We start from the raw sequence: 19,625 nt of genomic DNA on the forward strand, positions 1-19,625 counted from the left end.
GCCACCTGCTGTCAATACTGTTGTCCAACATGCCTCGTAGCATGCATTGCAGTGCTAGAGATGTAAATAACAATCAAAATATATGTTCTGTGCTAATTATTTCTTCAGTTACTGTTCTAGTTGTTTCATTAATTGCTAGTTATGGCACTTGGTAACACTTTTTGACGGTGGCACCATAAAACTGTCATACGACCAGGGGTTAATTTGTGCCGGAACAAGATCCAGCACCTCTTGATTTTGGCCTCCCTGTGTTCTGGGACTTATTTGGGCAGATCCGGCACCTTTCGTGTATACAAAATAATATTGATATAAAAACGTTTCTTAAAAATGTATTGTAATAGCCCCGAATGGGGGCAAAGAGGGACAGGAGTCGTTAATGCCTTTCTCGACTTTATTGTTGGATCAATAAGAAAAAAATAAACAAAATAACAGCGGACTGCCGCCACATTCGACAGCTAACTTTTGCTTCTCGCCCGTCTCCCGCTCGCTTCCTACTACCTCACAGCTCTCCAGTCCCAGCGTCTCTTAAAGGGACCGTGCATAGTTACGGACATTACAGTATAAAATAAAATAATAATATGCATAAATTCATTTACAGAACAAATCCCAAAAACTGCGTGTCGCTTATTAAAATTTAACGTCATTTGAAAGAGTTGGAGATTTCTTGATGCACTGAAAAGCTGGACCAAATAAATTTCGCCCGTGACATTAAAAAAAAAAGAAAACTGGAAATTTGCGGCATCTGGGGAGCAAGCAGCCAGGATCAAACGGTATTTCAAGATGCCAAAAAGACAGTTGCATTTCATGTTTTTTTTTGGTTTTTTTCCCCCAAAAAGAAGGAAGATGGTTCAAAACGAGTCAGAAAAGCAACATCCGCTGTTGAGGGCAGCTGCAGCGATCATGCTAATGGAGGAGGCATGCTAACAGCAGGAGGCTAGAGCCGCAGCAGCTAGTCAGGTTCACTGACAGCCAGCCAAGGCAGGCCGGGGCAGGAAGCTGCTACCGTGCAGCAGCTGGTCAGGTTCAGTGCCATCCGGAGTGGGGGCCAGCTACAGCGCCGGCAATCATCCAGATGGACCAGCAACAGCCGGAGCAACAGGCTAGTACCCTTATCGGAAATTTGGGCTTGGGCTGCACAATTTGTAAGGCTGTGGGAACTTCGGGCCTGAAAAGACGGAGGGAATAAACTCGCAAAAGAATGGGTTTGTGTTATTCATTGTAATCTTCGATTTTTTTGTTTTTGTTTTACAAGTTAGACTGTACGTTACTGCAAGTCCCACCTGTGGTTATGTGGGCAATTGCCCGTGCTGTGCAAAGTATAGCCTCAATCAGGGGTCCCCAAACGTTTTCCTGTGAGGGCCACATAACTTTTCCCTTCTCTGATGGGGGGCCGGGGTCAGTTTGTAACAGAAAAAGTGTGACGATTGCAGGAGTGCCTAAATGTAAAATTTTTTTGTTTTTCAGAAAGCTACAATCAAATAACCCTTTCTGGATTCTTCATGGAACAAAAGTAAATAAAATAAAAATAATAATATAATATAATATAATATAATATAATATAATATAATATAATATAATATAATATAATAATAAATAATAATAACACCATTAATTAAATAGATAATAACCAAATAACCCTCGATGAGTTCTTCACAGAAAAAGGCCAGGAAATAAATGACACTACAGAGAAGAGAAAAAAAAAAAAATTCAAAATGCTCTCTGGTATTGTTCAGTTGCCTGGCTCTGCCAGACTGTTCTCCCTGTATTTTTCAAACACTGAGAGTATAGTCTGGGAACCAGCCCATTAACGGCCTCTCGAGCAGGTACAAAATCAATCGACAAATCAGATTCGTTTATTTGCGTGACGTGTTCTTAACGAGCAACGTCACTCTTGCGCGTCAAAAGTCGTCTCCACAACAACACAGATGGTGAACGGGAGAGCCGAGAATATGTTCCAATCCACGGTAAAATCACTTTTAAATTACCAAAAACACATCGACACGAATCATTGACAACAGTCTGTCTCGCGCTAGCCATGTTGAATAAACTCCGCTCTCTTCATATGTTTACTTCCACGCGCAAGTCCCTCGTCCTTCCCTCGTCATTTTACTAACGTCACGTCTGCCCGTCGCTGATTGGTCCACTCCGCTGTCTGTTTGCTGTGGCTTGCTCCGCCCTGGAAATTGTATCCGCGGGAATGGTAGCCAGACTCAATAGCTGGAACAGCGGTGAGTCTGGTGTACCAGGCAAATTGTTCAGGGGGCCGGACCAAATGTGGAGGCGGGCCGTAGTTTGGGGACCCCTGGCCTAAATAATTGTAAATTGTTTATATCATGGATATTATCTGAAATTGAGGCTTGTAAGTCCCACAGCATGGCAAGTGGGCATTTGCGTGTTGTTTTCAGCACCATTTTCTGCTTATGTTCCGGGACCTGTGCCCGTCTCGTCATCCCTGCACTGTCATATGTACTTTGCGTTCTGGCACCTTATAATTTACAAATTAAGCACTGAATAGCGCCATCATTAATATGACATGACACTGCCATGAACATTAATGAATGCTTATGACAGATGTCATTTTGTGTCATCTGGCAAATGATCTCACTTTTGAATGGATGTACAACATCTGAGATGGACATAAATGAAGTATATGAAGTATAATCTCCCGGATGACACTTAATGACATCTCAAGCATTCATTAATGCCCATGATAATGTCATAATTATAATGGTCTTACGGCAGTCTTATGACATCGCCGTCAAATAAAGTGTTACTGATTAACCCAAATAAATCAGCAAATAAGCCGCACTGGACTATAAACTGTGGGATTCAAAATGAGGGGGAAAAGTAGCGGTTTATAGTCCGAAAATTATGTTAAATTACTTGGAAGGTCTATCCTTGTCAAAGGCAGGCAATGAGTTCAAACAAAAAAGTTGATTTCTCCTTTAAGTTTCTGATCACATTCTGCACAGGACGACTTTCACTCTCAAGTATATTCCAACGACAGTTGAGTAGTCTATTGTTGTGTGTGTCCTTGTAGCGAGGCTCAAAACAAGAAGCCCCTCTTATCCTTGTTTGGGTTGGGGGGATGGGTCCGAGTCGCAGGGGTTGGGCTAGCGTAGGTTGGAAAGCACGAACGCGCTCACGACTCTCGCGCGTTCCCGTGTAGCCAATCAGCGCTCTTCTAGGCAGCCCCTGCCCGCCATACAAATAAGCGTGGCCTCTCTTTTATTGAACCCACTTTAAGGTCGCGCTCTCACGTCCTTTTACCGTGTCATATATCCTCTTCGCTCCTCTATTAACTGCACGCGCAGCTACTTCATAAGAGTTGCAAAAACTTTCAGAAACGTCTCCGGAAGAAGAAACTTTCACAAATACATAACTTTTTCTATTCTTTGTGGACGTCTCCACCTGCGAGAATGACGCGGAGGTCGTGCGCCATCTACGCGGTGGGCGTCATCTGCGCCACCCTGCTCGTTGTGGGCATCGGCCTGATGGCCAAGCAGGCATTCCGCCATCTGATGCATAACCGCCTCAAAAAGGTAAATTAAAAAAAAAAGAATCATTTTTTTTCTTGCTTGAGTTGCTTTGTCTGCACTTTTCTTTACGTTTCCTCTGTGCGCCATGCGGATGACAGTTGACGGTTTACAGTGTGGTGCCGGGAGGGGGCGGGGGGGTGACTGGTTTTTGAATCTCAAGTCTTGTGAAGTGATACTTGACGTGTGTGTGAGAAAGGTGTTTTGGTAAAAGTGAAAGAAAAAAAAACTGTAAGATTTAAAATTGGACTCTTTTGCTGCCTTTGACAGCAAAGGCGTCCAATCCAATTTGACTGGGAGGGTTGGCAGCGACCATTTGCTTCTAGCCTCTCCTAAAATGTTGTTTCTAATACAGTGGTTCTTAACCTTGCTAAAGGTACCGAACCCCACAAGATTCACATATGGATTCACTGAACCTTTCGGAATTAGATAATGATTTAGATTTAATGATTTATATATATATTTTTTCAAATTCAAAACCGATATATCTAAGCTATCAAGCTAATAATTTAGCAAATTCCAGTTCAAAATTCTTCTCATTTTGACAGCATGTTTTATAAACAGGTAAAAATTTGAGACCACGCTCATACCAAGTGCGGGTCAACCTTCCACTGAGATAACCAGTTCCTCCTCCTATCAGATCGAGGACTAGCAGTTAAAAGAAATGGAATAAGCCTGTAAATTGGCAGCAAACCAGTCCAAAACCTGGTCTAAAAACGCCGCCTTGCCTAGATTTAATAGCACTAAATACTCTGCCTTTTGCAACCAAAGCCTCTCACCATTTTAAATTCATTCAACAGTGCAATGAATGTATACAAATATTATATTACTATTGTACTGTACAACAAATTCAGTTTTTTCATTTCCTTTAGTTAACGTCATTAATTCTTTGAAATGTACATCTTCAATAACACGTGATTGACAGTAATATTGTTTTAATATAGGACGTCAGTAACAACAAATAAATTATAGAAACATTTTAAAAGTTCACTAAACCATGCAAAGATTTCAGGCTGCAGCTATCGTAGCTATATATATATAACTAGTTAGTTCAAATAATCGAGTAATCGGATAAGGAACAGAAAAAAATTAAAATACCTGACCTGAGCCTCCAACGTTATTTAAATAAATAAATGAGAATCTAAGTGCAACAAAAGAACAGTTGGCTAATTTAAGTAGCAAAATTCCGCTAGCTTAAATGCTATAAAATGCTAAAAATGTTTTTTACAATGCTCTTAACAAATGCTTTAAACACATATTCCCGCAACAAATGGCTAAATATACCTAAAAACTAAATTACGAATGCAGTGGAAAAAAAAACATTAGCGCAAACAAAAACTTAGCTACGATGGTCTTAAAAGGGAGCACCTGGATTCAGCCATCTGAAATTAGTGAGTTATGCAGGGTATCCGTGGGGTCTTAAAAAGACTAAAACATTCTTAAATCCAATCATTTTAATTTTAGGCCTTAAAATGTCTAAAATCCTTCTAAAATCTCAATAAAGGTCTTAAATACAATTTTGAAAGGTCCTAAAAATCTATTGACGTTACTTTACTACTGCGACTAGTAGTAGTACTTCTTGCTTATTTGTATCACAGTGTGAGAGAGCTCGGAATAAAATAATATACTTCATATATGTTGCATGTAATTCCGGGCCTCCAATTTTCCTTTAAATCTTTTGTACATTTTTTGCCGGTATCAATGTGAAATGGTTCTTAAATTTGATTTATTATGGTCTTTAAAAGTCTTTAAAAGTCTTAAATTTGGCTTGTTGAACCTTGCAGATATCCTGATATGTCATATTCACTGTTGTCACTAGAGGGCAGTTTATACACCCAAATCAAAATAACTAAATGCAAACACTTTCAAAACAAACCATTTCAACGCCACTTTAATTGAACGAATATGCGAATCAGCGAGTTAATCGATTAATAGTTGCAGCACTACAAGGATTTTAAAAGAACTTCCCTGATTGTTTGTACACCACGGCCATAGGGAGGCAACGGGGCTCTTCGCATAAAAGCACTGGCAGTAACATTAGAAGAAGAGCATAATAGGTGAAGTCAGTGTTGCCAGATTGAGCAGGTTGATAAAATGTGTGCCACTTTTGGCAAAATTTTGGTAGGGAGCACTTCGGAATCGCCTCTGGAAAATATTGTCAATGTTGTACCTTGACATTGATTTCTATTGACGAACATGTATTTTTGACGTTTATTAATGTATAGCTATACATTTAATGATTAATTATTGTGTTAATTGAAACAAAGATAGTACAGTAGTTTGAGAAATACAACTACCATGATGCGTATTGGCAAAACAGCAATGATTCTACTTAAATGTGTCTCCCACTGCTGACATATTATTTCCTGGTTATAATACAAAAATATACATAAAGTACTATAAGGGGAAAAAATCTTATCTTGATGGGAGGTAACAATTTGGGCTATGTTTTATTGAACTGGGTGGATTTAACGCTTTATTTGGGCTAAACTGTCTTTCCCATTTGGCAACCCTGACTAGCTTAAGTCCTGATTTGAGGCTGTAACTTGTTTTTTGTCAGGGTAAAACGATCAGGGAAAATGATCTGACGATATAGCGATACAACGATTTTCGATACATTGGTCAGGAAATCATTCTAGGATATTCTACAAAAAACTAATAAACAGAAAAACAAGCTTCAGCTGTGAATTGGAATTAGTTTATCACTAGTAGACGTCCAATCCATTAGAACTGGGAGGGTGGCCATCCCTCCCACTTCAAACGGATTGAACGTCTATGGCTGTCAGTGGCAGCCATTGCCAGGCAATGAGTAATTTTGGGCCATTTAAGGTCATTTACCTGTTGATTTTCAATTACTTCCTGTTGATTTGGGGTATTTTATGGGTCACTTGCTGTTTATTTTGTGTTACAGAACAGGAAGGGACCTGGGAATCACCCAAATTAATAGGCAGTGACTGAAAATCAACAGGAAATGACCTATAATGCCCTAAAATGAAAAGCAAGTGACCTGTAAATGCCCCTAAAATCGGACCGAATAACTGTGAATGCTCTGGTTTTGAATGAACGAACGTTCCCAGTCTAAATGGATTGGGCATCGAGCACCGTCAATGGCAGCCTTTTTTTTTTTTTTTCTTCTTTAAATTGACACATTTTTAAAACGATATCTCGATTCTTGACAGGAGCATATCGATAACCTTTCGGGATACAAAGTATCACGATACATCACCATTTCGGTATTTTGTCACACCCCTAATATGAATGCTCCAGAGATGTTTGTGTGTGTGATTATTCATTGTTTTACAGCGACTCCATGTTAATTTACTATAGCGTGTGAAGCGTCTGTTATTGTAGCATTTAGCTAATAGGTTTTTCAAATTAATATTTAAGTGGTATGTTGTTTTTTCACTTATGTCGCATTTTCTTTGTTGTGTGTCTTTAGTTTTACAGTAGAGGAAAACTGCATCAACGTTTTTGTGTGCTGTGATGCACGGGCTATCTGCAAAAATAATCAAACTGCTGTGTTTCACTGTATAGCCTAATCATACGCAAAGCACACAACAGCTCTTGATGCTAACTATCTCCACAATAATATTGGAATAAGTTGGATCACGCAATAGTTTACCGTGAAGATCTGCAAACATTTTTTTACATCAAACACTCTCCTGCTCCATCACTAGAGCAGGAGAGTGCTGTCACTTGCGAACTTGACACAAGAAGGCTACTCTCGTCTGATCCCGTCTTTCCTGTTCATTTGTCTTTTGCTGCTCGTTTTGTTAAATATCAGTAGGGCTGTCCTACTCATTAATGTTCCGCTCGGGTTCAAATTGGGAGGGCTGAATCGACGACATGTTCATGCAGTTAAAGAGTAACACTGTGGAAGACCGGCATCGTGGCCATTTGATGTCACCGCCCTGCGACATCCACAACAATGGCGACCAACTAATTAAACAAATTTTACAAATTTTTATTAAAACGAAAACATAAAGAGGGGTTTTAATATCAAATTATTAGAACTCGTACTAACATTTATATTTTAAGAACTACAGTGCGTCTTTCTATCCATGGTTCCCTTTAACTGCATCCATTCATTTTATGGTTCTAAGACAAGGTTCTATCAAATAAAACTTCATTGTCCTCTCAAAAAAACTTTTTCCTTTTCTCTGATTTCATACAAAAAATATTGTGGTTAAAGAAAAGCTGATTTATCTCTTCGATTCCTTAATTATAAAAACTACAGTACAGTCAGTACTAAAGTAGTAAATTCAAATTATGTATCACTGTCAATTATATAAAAAACCCATTTTGATAAAATTGCATAATGTCAAGCAACATTTCCTGGGATATTAGTTTTCCTTTTTTTTAATACCTTTAATAGTCCTCACACTAAGAAATTTTAAAATATGAACACAGTATAAAAACCTAACAACATTATTGAAAATATACAATTAAATAACAATGACTGAAAAATCACCTTACTTGCATTTGTTTTTCATTTTTAGATTAGACAGTGAATTATTGAATGCAACTAGCTGTTGATTTTCAGGTTGGTACAAAACAATAAAGATGGTCTCTCAGTGAAATTTATCACTTCAACGTACTTGTAAATGAATGATCTACTTTCTTATACAGATAATGCTGTAGACAGTTACTGTAGAAAAACATTAAATGCTAAAATTAAATATTTTGGCGTACATTAGATAATGCTTTAAAAATCTTGTAGAACCCTTGTTGTCATTTTAGTGGAAGATGACACCTAAACGAAACTGAATGACTCGCCAGAAAATGTCGCCAGCAGTACTAAGTCAGCATTGATCATTTTGAACCGTTTTCATGCGGTGAGAAAACAATGGAAGTTTGAAGAGCAATGTCAGCGAGTTAAAAAAAAAATACAGATAGCAGATACAAGTGATACAATTATTATTTTCTCCAATGTATTATGGTACTGACTACAGTGGAATCTGAATTACAGACAAATTAATGCTACATTACGCTGTCGGCATGGCAAACCTTCTCAATTGAGGAACTGGTCCTAAAAACATTGGACAATGAATGGGATAGACCATACATTCATGTTTTTTTTAATATATATAATTCAAAAATCAGAGGGCAAGATTAGCTAGTTGTGCTAATTTCAGTGTAAATGATGAAATGAGAAAAAAAATAATCTGTTCCCTTAAAGTAGGGTCAAGCAGACAACTCGTTTCCAAGCTCTCAGAAGTGGTGTTGTTGCCCTTTTTATGTTCCATTAAGTGGGCTTATTGAGTGTATTTTGAATTACACATTAAAGCAAACATTCATATCTTGATCTTTTATAGTTGAAAGAAATTCCTTGGCAAGGCACCGATTCAAATCTTTATTTCCCTTGCCTCAGGAGGTGATAAGGGTGGAAATAGGCCAGTGGGTTGCCACTTGGACATGAATTTGGGCTGCTTTTAATGTAAACCACTTTAATAAGTATTGAAGGCAAGAATGTGTACACTTCTCTTCATGTTGCTACCAGTAAAGAGGTCCGACTGAAAATCGACTTTTTCTGATTAGAGTGAGAATTTTGAACGCAAGTTGAAGGTTTAAAAGGAGAGAATGATTGTTTCAGTGCCATTGGTGGCAACTGACTTCCAATCCATTTGAATGATTATGATTAAAATTCAGCTTCTCATTAATATGCAGCTCACTAGATCAAATTTGAATAGTCTTTACTCTGACTGGCCGTCAGTCGAGTGGGTGTGACGATGGGATGCTCGTGGGCGTTGGCAATGTATATGTGTATGTTGACTTTAACACATCGCAGAGATGCAGACCAGAAAGTTCTTCAGTGACACCAAGCTTTGCTATTTTGCAATTATACAAAAGAGGATGAAAATATGCTGTCAGCATCAAAGGCCATGTAGCTGTCTCAGTGACTGGATAAGAAACAATTCCACTACTTACTCTGAAGGCCCAGGGCAGATGAGGCATGACAACACACAGGTTCAAGGAAAAAGATAATGTAATCCCAGGTGTCTCACTAATACGATTTCATTGAGAAAATATTCAAATTTAGATCGTAGCTATCATTGCATCTAATTGTGTTTAGGCTGGTATAAAATACTTTTCTTGTCCAGAACCCAACACTAGTGAGTTTCCACCTAAGGGCTGGTATACTTTGGCGTTCCGCTCTTCAATTCTTATAAATTTAATCCATGTAGAGGCAAAGAAATCTTGACGCTTTTTGCGATGCTCTGTTGAAGAATCAGGCAGGTGTTAGTACATATCATACAGACAAGTTCACATCGAACCCCAAATAAAACACATTACGTTCGACATACAGTGCCAACTGATAGCAAGTCTCGTAGCAGTATGACTTATTTCTGGGCGCGTCAACCCACTCGCGCCATGTGTGAAGGCTCTCATTCCAAGAATACCTCCTTGAGTCTTAAGCCTCTTTCACTCCAGCTAGCACTGGGTAACAACTTGATCTCTTATAGGATATTAGTAATTTTACACAAGAGAGATTAATGTCAAACCTAATGTTTGTTGTTGTTGTGTGTCCAGGAATACAGAAAAATTCCCATATATGGTGGACATCAGAGTTGTGTTGGAGTTGAGACCATGTAGCCAAAAAAGAAGACAAGTTTGAGACTTTTTGAAAGGGAAGCCAGATCCTGACCAAAATGCTAGCCAATCACGTATGTTAAAATCAAGTGAAATTCAAAACTTTGGGGAGATGAGACCAGTGAAAGAAACTTTGTTGACAGCAAGGATGCGGCAGGTATCAACGAAGCCAAGTCCAAGACTTTCATGTGCCGAAATCGAAGTAAACGAAGGTCAAATCCAAGTCATGCCCAAGACTTTGAAGCTCCCACCCAGTTCAATGACAGGTTGAGAGAGAAATAAGACTAGTCAGTGCACTCTAAGGAGACAAAAACAGAGCTGAGGTCAGTCTGAACCTACCTAAGACCAAGACAAGACAGGTTCAGACCAGATCAAAACTAATATTTTAATTGCTTGAGACCAAGACGTGAAGTTGATGAAGTGCAGACACCAAGATTTAAGTTGATGAAGTGCCGATTGTCTAAAGAGAAACTGTTTGCAGTTAAAAACCAGCAAAATCCAAAGAAATGGTTGTCAATCAGCCCATAGCCTTCGTGTTGTAAACCCTTGACAGACTGTTCTGGATAACAAGAAACAATTAATTTCCAAGACAATGCTGTACATTTGACAAGAGCATATATTTGCAAACCAAAATTGAGATACTTCAGGATTCGTGAGCTTTGTTTTAAAGTGGCTGTGACAGCATAAGAAAAATCTTAAATAGGATTATTATGTGAATTAGAATCATATTTTGAGACGATACGACTATATACAACAATTTGACAAAGCGCAGATGACGAGAAATTAGTCTTTTAATCTGCCGTTTAAACCCGCCTGTCATTATAGTGCTCTAGCGTCCCCAGCTGGATGTTGACGTCGGCAGGGTCACGATTTCATCTGATTTAGAATTCAGCCCATTGAGGGGGAAGATTCAGAACGAGGAAAATGCAATCAATCTCTCTGCTCCAATAATTTTACAGGATATTCTTTTTATCTTAGTATTTTTTCCCCAATTGCTAAATAATGGTATGGTCATGACAAATAACAGTCTTGTGCTAAATGGAATATGACTTATTAAAAATGCATTTATTCAGTACAACAGGGCAAAATTACTGCATAATCGTCAAAACTGACGAGTTCTTCCTCTGCCGAATGGTGTTTTATGCCACCGGAGTTCGTCCGGCTGTTGTCATTTCCCTGCCCCGGCTTCGGAGACAGAGGAAAAAGGTAAACAAAACAGGAGGTGTGACAGCTAGCCGGCATGCTAACCCGAACCGAGCAGCTTTCCTAAGTCATATTCTCGCCTTTCGAAAACAAAAAAAAATCACACTACCCCGAATAATGCAACACACGGCAGCGGGGTTGATTGTCTCCACCAATCGGCTAGCCCCCGGCGGCGAGCAAGTTACGGCTCGCCGTTCTGCTGCGGCCAAGGCAGGCTGGCAGTGCTCATCACTGGGAATGAACGCCGAAAATAGCCCATTCTCAGTGGACAAACCAGCCGACGTCGGAGCGTGGGGCTGCTTGTGGCCAAGCTGAGGAAAGCTCATTCTTGGGGGGCACGGGAATAGGACCAAGAGGGTGGAAGAGACCATGGTGCTGACAAGCCGCCAGTCGTCAGCCAAGTGGCCTTTTTGGTGGACAAGGAGCATTGTCACCCACAAAATCCAAGCCACCTCCTTATTAAAAAAGTGTGCAATGATCCCAGTATTTGACATAATATAAATGTATAAATATATATGCGTAGCTTACTCACTTCCTTGTTGGTCTAATGGTCCCACAATTGTCGGACTTGTTTTGGCCATTATCCGTGCTGAACGTGAACTTTTTGAAACCCAAAAAGGCTCACACGCCTCTCCCTGGTGCAGTAACAAAAGCCTGCAGCACATTGGGCTGGCGTGATGTGAAAAAAAAATTAAATAATCCACAAAATCAGATGAATCCGCAGTCGTTCTGCATACTGTAGTATTGGCTGTATACTGAAGATGATTATCCCGCTGACGTTACATACGCATTCTTCGTCAATCCAGGAAGTCACTTATTTTCATGGTGCGGGATTACCGTATTTTTCGGACTATTAGTCGCGTTTTTTTTTTTTTTCATAGTTTGGCTGGGGGTGCGACTTATACTCAGGAGCGACTTATGTGTGAAATTATTAACACATTATGATATCATTTCACATGTTATTTTGGTGTTTTGGAGTGACACTGATGGTTTGGTAAATTTGTTAGCATGTTCTTTATGCTATAGTTATCTGAATAACTCTTAATAGCTAGGGCCACGTTAGCGTTCTGCCTTTGGCAATGTGTGTTCAATTGTATTATTGACTTTTTTTTTTATATTGAAATGCATGCTTTTAGTTTGTGGCGCTTTCACGGCCACGTGGGGGGCGCACTCGCACTTGTTTCGTGAAGAGCGCTCACACGCCAGAAGAAGACGGAAAGCTATGTAGCTCTTAGTGGGTGGGTGAGTTAGCGAGAGAGAAACACGGCTGCGAACCTACGTTCATTGTTAATTCTTTTACAATATCTCTACAGAGGCAACGCCCGTGTGTATCATCTTTTCTGTTTTTGTTGTGTGTTTTCCACACGCGATCGGACACTTAGAGCCAGTTGTGTGGGTGTTTGAAAGATGTGCTAATGCTAGAGAACGCATGCTAACCGTTTATGTCATTGCTGTAAAACAACCTAATTATCATTTATTTACGTTGATACAAACCTGTTTGGTATAGAGGACCAAATTGATTCAGCAAATTATACGGAGGTCCAGCATCGTCATTTGGGAGTTCGCTGTATAGCCAGGACTGAGCCGTAGCATCCTGGTGAGGACAGTATATTCGCATTTCGTTGTTCATGCACTGTACACTGTACATTTATTCAACATGTTGTTCTCTGCTGTATTTTTATATTAAATTGTCTTTCAAGATGACATATCTGTTCTATGTGTTGGATTTTTTCCCCCCAAAATGCAACCTATATATGTTTTTTTTCTCTTCGTTGGGCATTTTATGGCTGGTGCGACTTATACTGAGGTGCGACTTGTAGTCCGAAAAATACGGTAAAAAAATTGGACAAATATATCGATCGCTTTCACACACATCCTAGCGATACATTAATTCAGGAGCATAAAATACCGCTTTTTGCTGTCATAGGCACTTTAAGCTAAAGTAAGGAATGAGGGCAAAAGAAGGCCATTCAAGGTCATTCAGCTCATGAAAAATACTTGCTTCAGCTGAAAAAAAAATAGGGAAACACTGGTCAGTAGAACCTTTTGCGGCAAAAACAATAGTCAAACTTAAATAGTTTATGTTCTATTGTTTCTCAGAAGATTTAAAGAATATCCTCTGGCTGTGCATTATTCATGCTAGTGTTTTTGTCCTGTCTCGACATCAAAGTGGTAGCAGCACGCCTATTTGCTTATTCACCTGCTACATATGTTTTCAGTCGGGGAGTGGCATGGATGAGAGGGCGTCTCTGTTCCTGTTTTCCATGCAGTATTTCATGTCACATGCTGGGAGGGCGGCCATGTTAAGTTGTGCGAAGAGAAAAAAAAATCTTGAAAGGAGAGCGCTAGAAAAGAGCATGTTCTGCTCTCCTCAATCCAAGGTGACAGCTTTATTGTCCTTGTCCACTTTGTAAATGTCTATCTGTGAACCAGTAGAATAGAGGCTAGAGGAGGCGGGGTCCCGGAACACCGGGGACACTTTGTTGTACGCTCCTTTTTGGGGTTAATTTACACTCAGGAACTACTTTAAACAAAATTGACACAATTAGGCCAAACTGAGATTTCCACCTCATCTGCTGGTAGAAGACAAACTAATCCCCCACTCCCCATCTTCATTTCCTTCTCGTCTTCCACGTGTTGTCCAATTCCTCAAAAGATCCTCCCGTTGAATCATTGGGATAGTTGTCCTAAGTGCGAGGAGGCATTTTGTTCTGTTTGGAAAGTTTGGAGTTTAGCTTTGGAGGGGCTGCTTATGTGGTGCCAGGGCCACATGGAGCTCAGGCCTGAGGAATGTGGCCCGGATCATTAAGGTTGCCGTCCTGCGCAACCATTGGGAGTCCAGCCTTATGCATCACATGATCTGTCAGTGACTCTCCCCAAGTGCCCGTCGTCAATGGCAACCGTCTGACAATGGAACTATGGAGGGGTCTCCCCTAATACCATTCATGTGCATGGCCAATGCTCTTGTCAGACAGAGGCGCCCCTCTACAGCCCCCCTAAGATGTTTTTGTTCTCTGGGTTCTTTTTTTTTTTTTTTTTTTTTTTTAAACACGATCGAGACACAAACATGTGGCCACTTCTTTTTAACCTGAAATGTTGTCACTTGAAATTTCAATCAGTACTACTTGTACATAATTTCATTCAACATTAACATTTCTCAACTGATTTGAACTATTCCTAAGCCAAATACTGTTTTAATTGTTCAGTTCCTGACTCAATTTACTATTATATCAACTTGATTTTCTTTAATGTTTTTGAAATGTCATTTATCAGTTTCAACCGCCAATAACAACAATTATTTATTTTAGTATATCTTTATTTTTTATAAAGTAGAGGAAACTAGTACTGTCTTGCTTCCCCCTAAACACAATAACACATAATTAGAGAGAATGTAAAGAAATAACCTTGTTTAATTACTCTCTACACTGTCACAATTACTTATAGTGGTGTGAAAAAGTATCTGAACCTTTTGGAATTTCTCACATTTCTGCATAAAATCACCATCAAATGTGATCTCAACTTTGTCAAAATCACACATGAAAAAACAGTGTCTGCTTTAACTAAAACCACCCAAACATTTATAGGTTTTCATATTTTAATGAGGATAGTATGCAAACAATTACAGAGGGGGGAAAAATAAGTAAGTGGACCATCACATTTAATATTTTGTAGCCCCCACTTTGGCAGCAATAACTTCAACCAGACGCTTCCTGTAGCTGCAGATCAGTCTGGCACATCAATCAGGACTAATATTGACCCGTTCTTCTCGACTAAACTGCTGTAGCTCAGTCAGATTCCTGCCACAGCTCAATGGGGTTCAAGTCTGGACTTTGATTTGGCCACTCCAGACCGTGTATATTCTTCCTCTGAAACCATTCTGAAGTTAATTTACTTCTATGTTTTGGATCATTTTCTTGGTGCAGCATCAATCCTCTTTTTAGCTTCAACTGTCTGACAGACGGCCTCAGGTTTTCCTGCAAAACATCCTAGTAAACATTTGAATTCATTTTTCCATTAATGACTGCAAGTTGCTCAGGCCCTGAGGCAGCAAAATAGCCCCAAATCATGATGCTCCTTCCACTCATGCTTCACTGTGGGGATGAGGTGTTGATGTTGGTGAGCCGTTCCATTTTTTCCTCCACATATGACGTTGTGTGTTACTCCCAAACAATTCAACTTTGGTTTCATCAGTCCACAAAATATTTTGCCACAAATTCTGTTGCGTTTCCAAGTGGCTTTTTGCGAACGTTAAACGAGCAACAATGTTTTTTTTTTTTTTTTTTTTTTTTAGACAGCAGTGAGTTCCTCCGAGGAGTCCTCCCATGAACACCATTCTTGGCTATAGTTATACGTATAGTTGATGTATGCACAGAGATATTGGACTGTGCCAGTTTTTTCTGTAAGTCTTTAGCAGACACTCTTGGGTTCTTTTTTACCTCTCTGAGTATTCTGTGCAAACTCTTGGCATCTTCTTTGGTGGACGCACGCTCCTTGGGAGAGAAACAACTGTGCCAAACTCTCTCCATTTGTAGACAAATTCTTTGACTGTCGATTGATGAACATCCAGACTTTCAGAGATGGTTTTGTATCCCCCCCAGCTTTATACAAATCAAAAATCCTTGATCGCAGGTCTTCAGACAGCTCCTTTGATCGAGCCATGATGCGCATCAGACAATTCTTTCTCATCAAGACATTTCTTACCAGGTGTGTGATATATAGTGGGCAGGGCAGCTTTAAACGACTCATCAGTGATTAAGCATACACTTGACTTAAAATGTTTGGTAAAAATTGGTTTCATTTGCTCTTTAAGTCTCCTTAGGCAAAGGGTTCACTTACTTATTTCTCCCCCTTCTGTATTTGTTTGTATGCTATCCTCCTTAAAATATGAAAACCTATAAATGTTTGGGCAGTTTTAGTTAAAGCAGAGTTTTTTTCATCTGTGTGATTTTGACAGAGATCACATTTGATGGTGACTTTATGCAGAAATGTGGGAAAATATACAAAATAATACACAATAATGAGGAAAAAAATCGTATAAAACTTGCACTAGAGTACGTCCTCTTGTAAATCACATTTTTAGGTAAATTTTATTTAATCAAACACAAAGAAAAAACATTATACAGGTAGTCCCCGGGTTACGATGTATCCGACCGCCGCGATTTCGACTTGACGACGCCGGAGTCTCGTCTGCCATTTTGTCTCCTGGCGTTTTTTTTTTTTTTTTTTTTGTCGCGTAATCAGTATCTTATTGTACCTCGCAGTTTCTTATTTTTCACTTTATTTTATGAATATGGTTGTTCTGCCCTTTGGCGAAATGTGTATTTGTCTATTAAAGTGTTGACTTATGTTATTGAATGGATGCTTTAATTTTGGCGCAGGAAGCGTAGAGCTGGTAGTACTTCTGTAGCCTGGTACTCCAGACTCACCGCTGTTCCAGCTATTGAGTCTGGCCACCATTAAGCGGATAAAATTTCCAGGGCGGAGCAACCACAGCAAACAGACAGCGGAGTTGATCAGTCAGCGATGGGCGGGACGAGGGACTTGCGCGCGGAAGTAAACATATGAGGAGAGCGGAGTTTATTCAACATGGCTAGCGCGAGACAGACTGTTGTCAATGACTTGTGTCGATGTGTTTTTGGTAATTTAAAACTGATTTTACCGTGGATTGGAACATATTCTCGGCTCTCCTATTCACCATCTGTGTTGTTGTGGAGACGACTTCCGACACGGAAGAGTGGCGTTGCTCGTTAAGAACACGTCACGCAAATAAACGAATCTGATTTGTCGATTGATTTTGTACTTGCTCGAGAGGCCGTTAATGGGCTGGGTCCCAGACTATACTCTCAGTGTTTAAAAAACACAGGGAGAACAGTTTGGCCGTGCCAGGCAAGTACTTCCGCATGTAAGAACGAGCGCATGTACACACGAAGAAGAACGTATTTGCGTTTACGAAGAGCGCACGCGCACACATGAGGAATAACGCATTTGCTCCCTAGCCAAAGTTGCGCAGCCGAGTGAGAGAGAGAGGGGGGAAAGATTACAGCCTAGCTCGCTGTCTAGCTAGGACTTAGCTCCAGTGTCTTGGCAAGGACAGTACAATGTGTATAATACATGTGTTTCGGATAGTTATTTTGAGATTTAGGGGTAGTTAAAGGGTTTATTCCGACTTACGCGGAAATTTGGGTTTTGACGCCAGCGTAGGGGCAAAACTCATATGTAACCCGGGGACTACCTCTACTGTAAATAATAGTAATAAAAATAAACAGCACAAATAGGTTGTTTGTTAACGTAACATTAACAGTTATAAGTCTCGCGGTTGTCAGTGTGAAAAAAAACTGTATTTAAGTCATTCCTGAGTATAAACTGCAGACCCAGCCAAACTGAAAAGAAGTGTGATTTATAGTCTGGAAAATACGGTATGTGTTTAGTTGGATACGTTACTTCAGTAATTCAACTTCGTAGCTATGGTCTGTTGTGTGAGATGTGAAATAGAGTAGTTCTTTGCAATTGTCCTCTTTTTGTATTTGTGGTTGACTCTTTGTTTTGGCTTGCAACACTGCAAAAACATTCATCAAGCTACAGCTTGCAATAAGGTCAACAGTTGTGACACTAGTAACAGTCCATAACATTGCATACAGCTCTCTTGGGAGATCTTACCAACTATTTTTTCTAACAATCCTCAAATTCACACTTCACCAAAACTTCCAGATTAAAAACGAAATCTAACTGCAAATGAATGGAGACATTTTGTAAATTATAGTGATCACTGCTTATTCAGTTATTTAGTCACTTTTAAATTGAAAACATTAATTTGGTTTAATTTTATGTTGCCAAACATTTGTACTTTCCATTTTTATGACAAAGATCCCAAATTAATTGAATTTTAACTAATCCTTCCGCATTTCTTGACTGATTCAAATAATACCAAATTCCAATCTTTCTGCCTGTTCAGAACCTCAAAAAAAACATTTTTTTCATATTTTTCAACTCCCTTCTATTTCAGTTGTATTTCAAAATTCCTTTATTAATGCAGGAATTCAATATGTTTTAATCGTTGCAGTAGGGATGTCCCGATCTGATCACGTGATTGGAAATCGTGCCGATTGTGCCATTTTTCAGAGGATCGAATCGGGCGAAAATGATCGGGTTTTTAGTTTAAAAAATATATTTGAATGTTTTTCTGCTTGATGCTCATACAGCGCCGCACCCTCCCTCCTGATAAGCAGTGCGGCCAAACTGTCCAGTGCAGCTTGTGTTTGGTACTTAAAGTTAACGATGATTTACAGGTTTGTCACTTTGATCTTGTCAGAGAAGCTCAGTAGCTCTATGTTCAAAGGCACAAATGTGTCAATTATCGTTAAACTTGTAGCCCAGTCATAGGCGTGTTCTGGCAACTCATTGTGTAAATGAGAGGCTGTTCTCACCAGCTTGCGCATTGAAGTGTGAGTGGGTTTGAGTGGATATTGTTGTTTTAAAATAATTCAAATTATGAAGGCGGCACTATAGGACAGTAACATGTTGTTTTGTTCAAATAAAAAAAAAATATATATATATATATACTTTTTAATCAGATCGGGACTCTGCTTCTGCAGATTCTCGAAATCAGGTGACTTGGACTCGGGTGCAAAAATATGTGATCGGAACATCCCTACTATTCATATTTCTCAACCGATTAAAACCATTCCATATTCAAAATATTTAGCTCATCTTCTTTCCATCATCAGGTTAAATTCTTTGTATGCACGCTCTTTGCTTGTGAGTATTTCAGAAATTCTCATCATAATAAATTAACCTCAATTCCATTTTTTTTAAAGAGCAATTCTGATGGTATTAGTGCAGGAATTCAGAAGTTTTTCATGTTTCTATACTTACAGGAAATTGTTTTGGTCGAGGGCAGCCGCGTTTTTGAGTCATGGAAGAGGCCACCTCCTCCTGTGTACATGGAGTACTTCTTCTTCAACGTCACTAATGTAGATGAGATCCTCAATGGCGGCAAGCCAGTGGTCAACCAGGTCGGTCCCTACACATACAGGTGGGTTCCAAGACTAAAAATTCGCATTTAATTAACTCTTTCAGTTTATTGACAATGATAAACGTCCAATTATGTTGGTTTTTTTCATTCTTTGATTTTGAATTAGTTTTTCCCTAGTAGACGTCCATTTGATCATTCATGCCAACCCTCCCAGTTCAAATGGATTGAAGATCTATTGCCTCAATGGCAGTTAAGAAATTCTAAATTCAGACTAGAGAACAGTGGCCATAACCTTATTGTGTTGCTTGGCCAAGAAAACAATC

At 39.4% G+C, this 19,625-nt stretch overlaps 1 protein-coding gene across 1 annotated transcript in view; it reads left to right on the forward strand.

The window, feature by feature from the left end:
- The first annotated feature begins 3,250 nt into the window (after positions 1–3,250).
- Positions 3,251–19,625, forward strand: part of LOC130905427 (lysosome membrane protein 2-like) — a 40,779-nt gene continuing 24,404 nt past the window's right edge. Inside the window, exons 1-2 of the mRNA XM_057818815.1 lie at positions 3,251–3,542; positions 19,205–19,362. Coding sequence (XP_057674798.1) covers positions 3,420–3,542; positions 19,205–19,362 — 281 coding nt within the window. The 5' untranslated portion in view covers positions 3,251–3,419. The remainder of the gene's footprint in view (positions 3,543–19,204; positions 19,363–19,625) is intronic.

This window comes from Corythoichthys intestinalis, chromosome 17, assembly GCF_030265065.1.
Source record: "Corythoichthys intestinalis isolate RoL2023-P3 chromosome 17, ASM3026506v1, whole genome shotgun sequence".
Lineage (NCBI taxonomy): Eukaryota > Metazoa > Chordata > Actinopteri > Syngnathiformes > Syngnathidae > Corythoichthys > Corythoichthys intestinalis.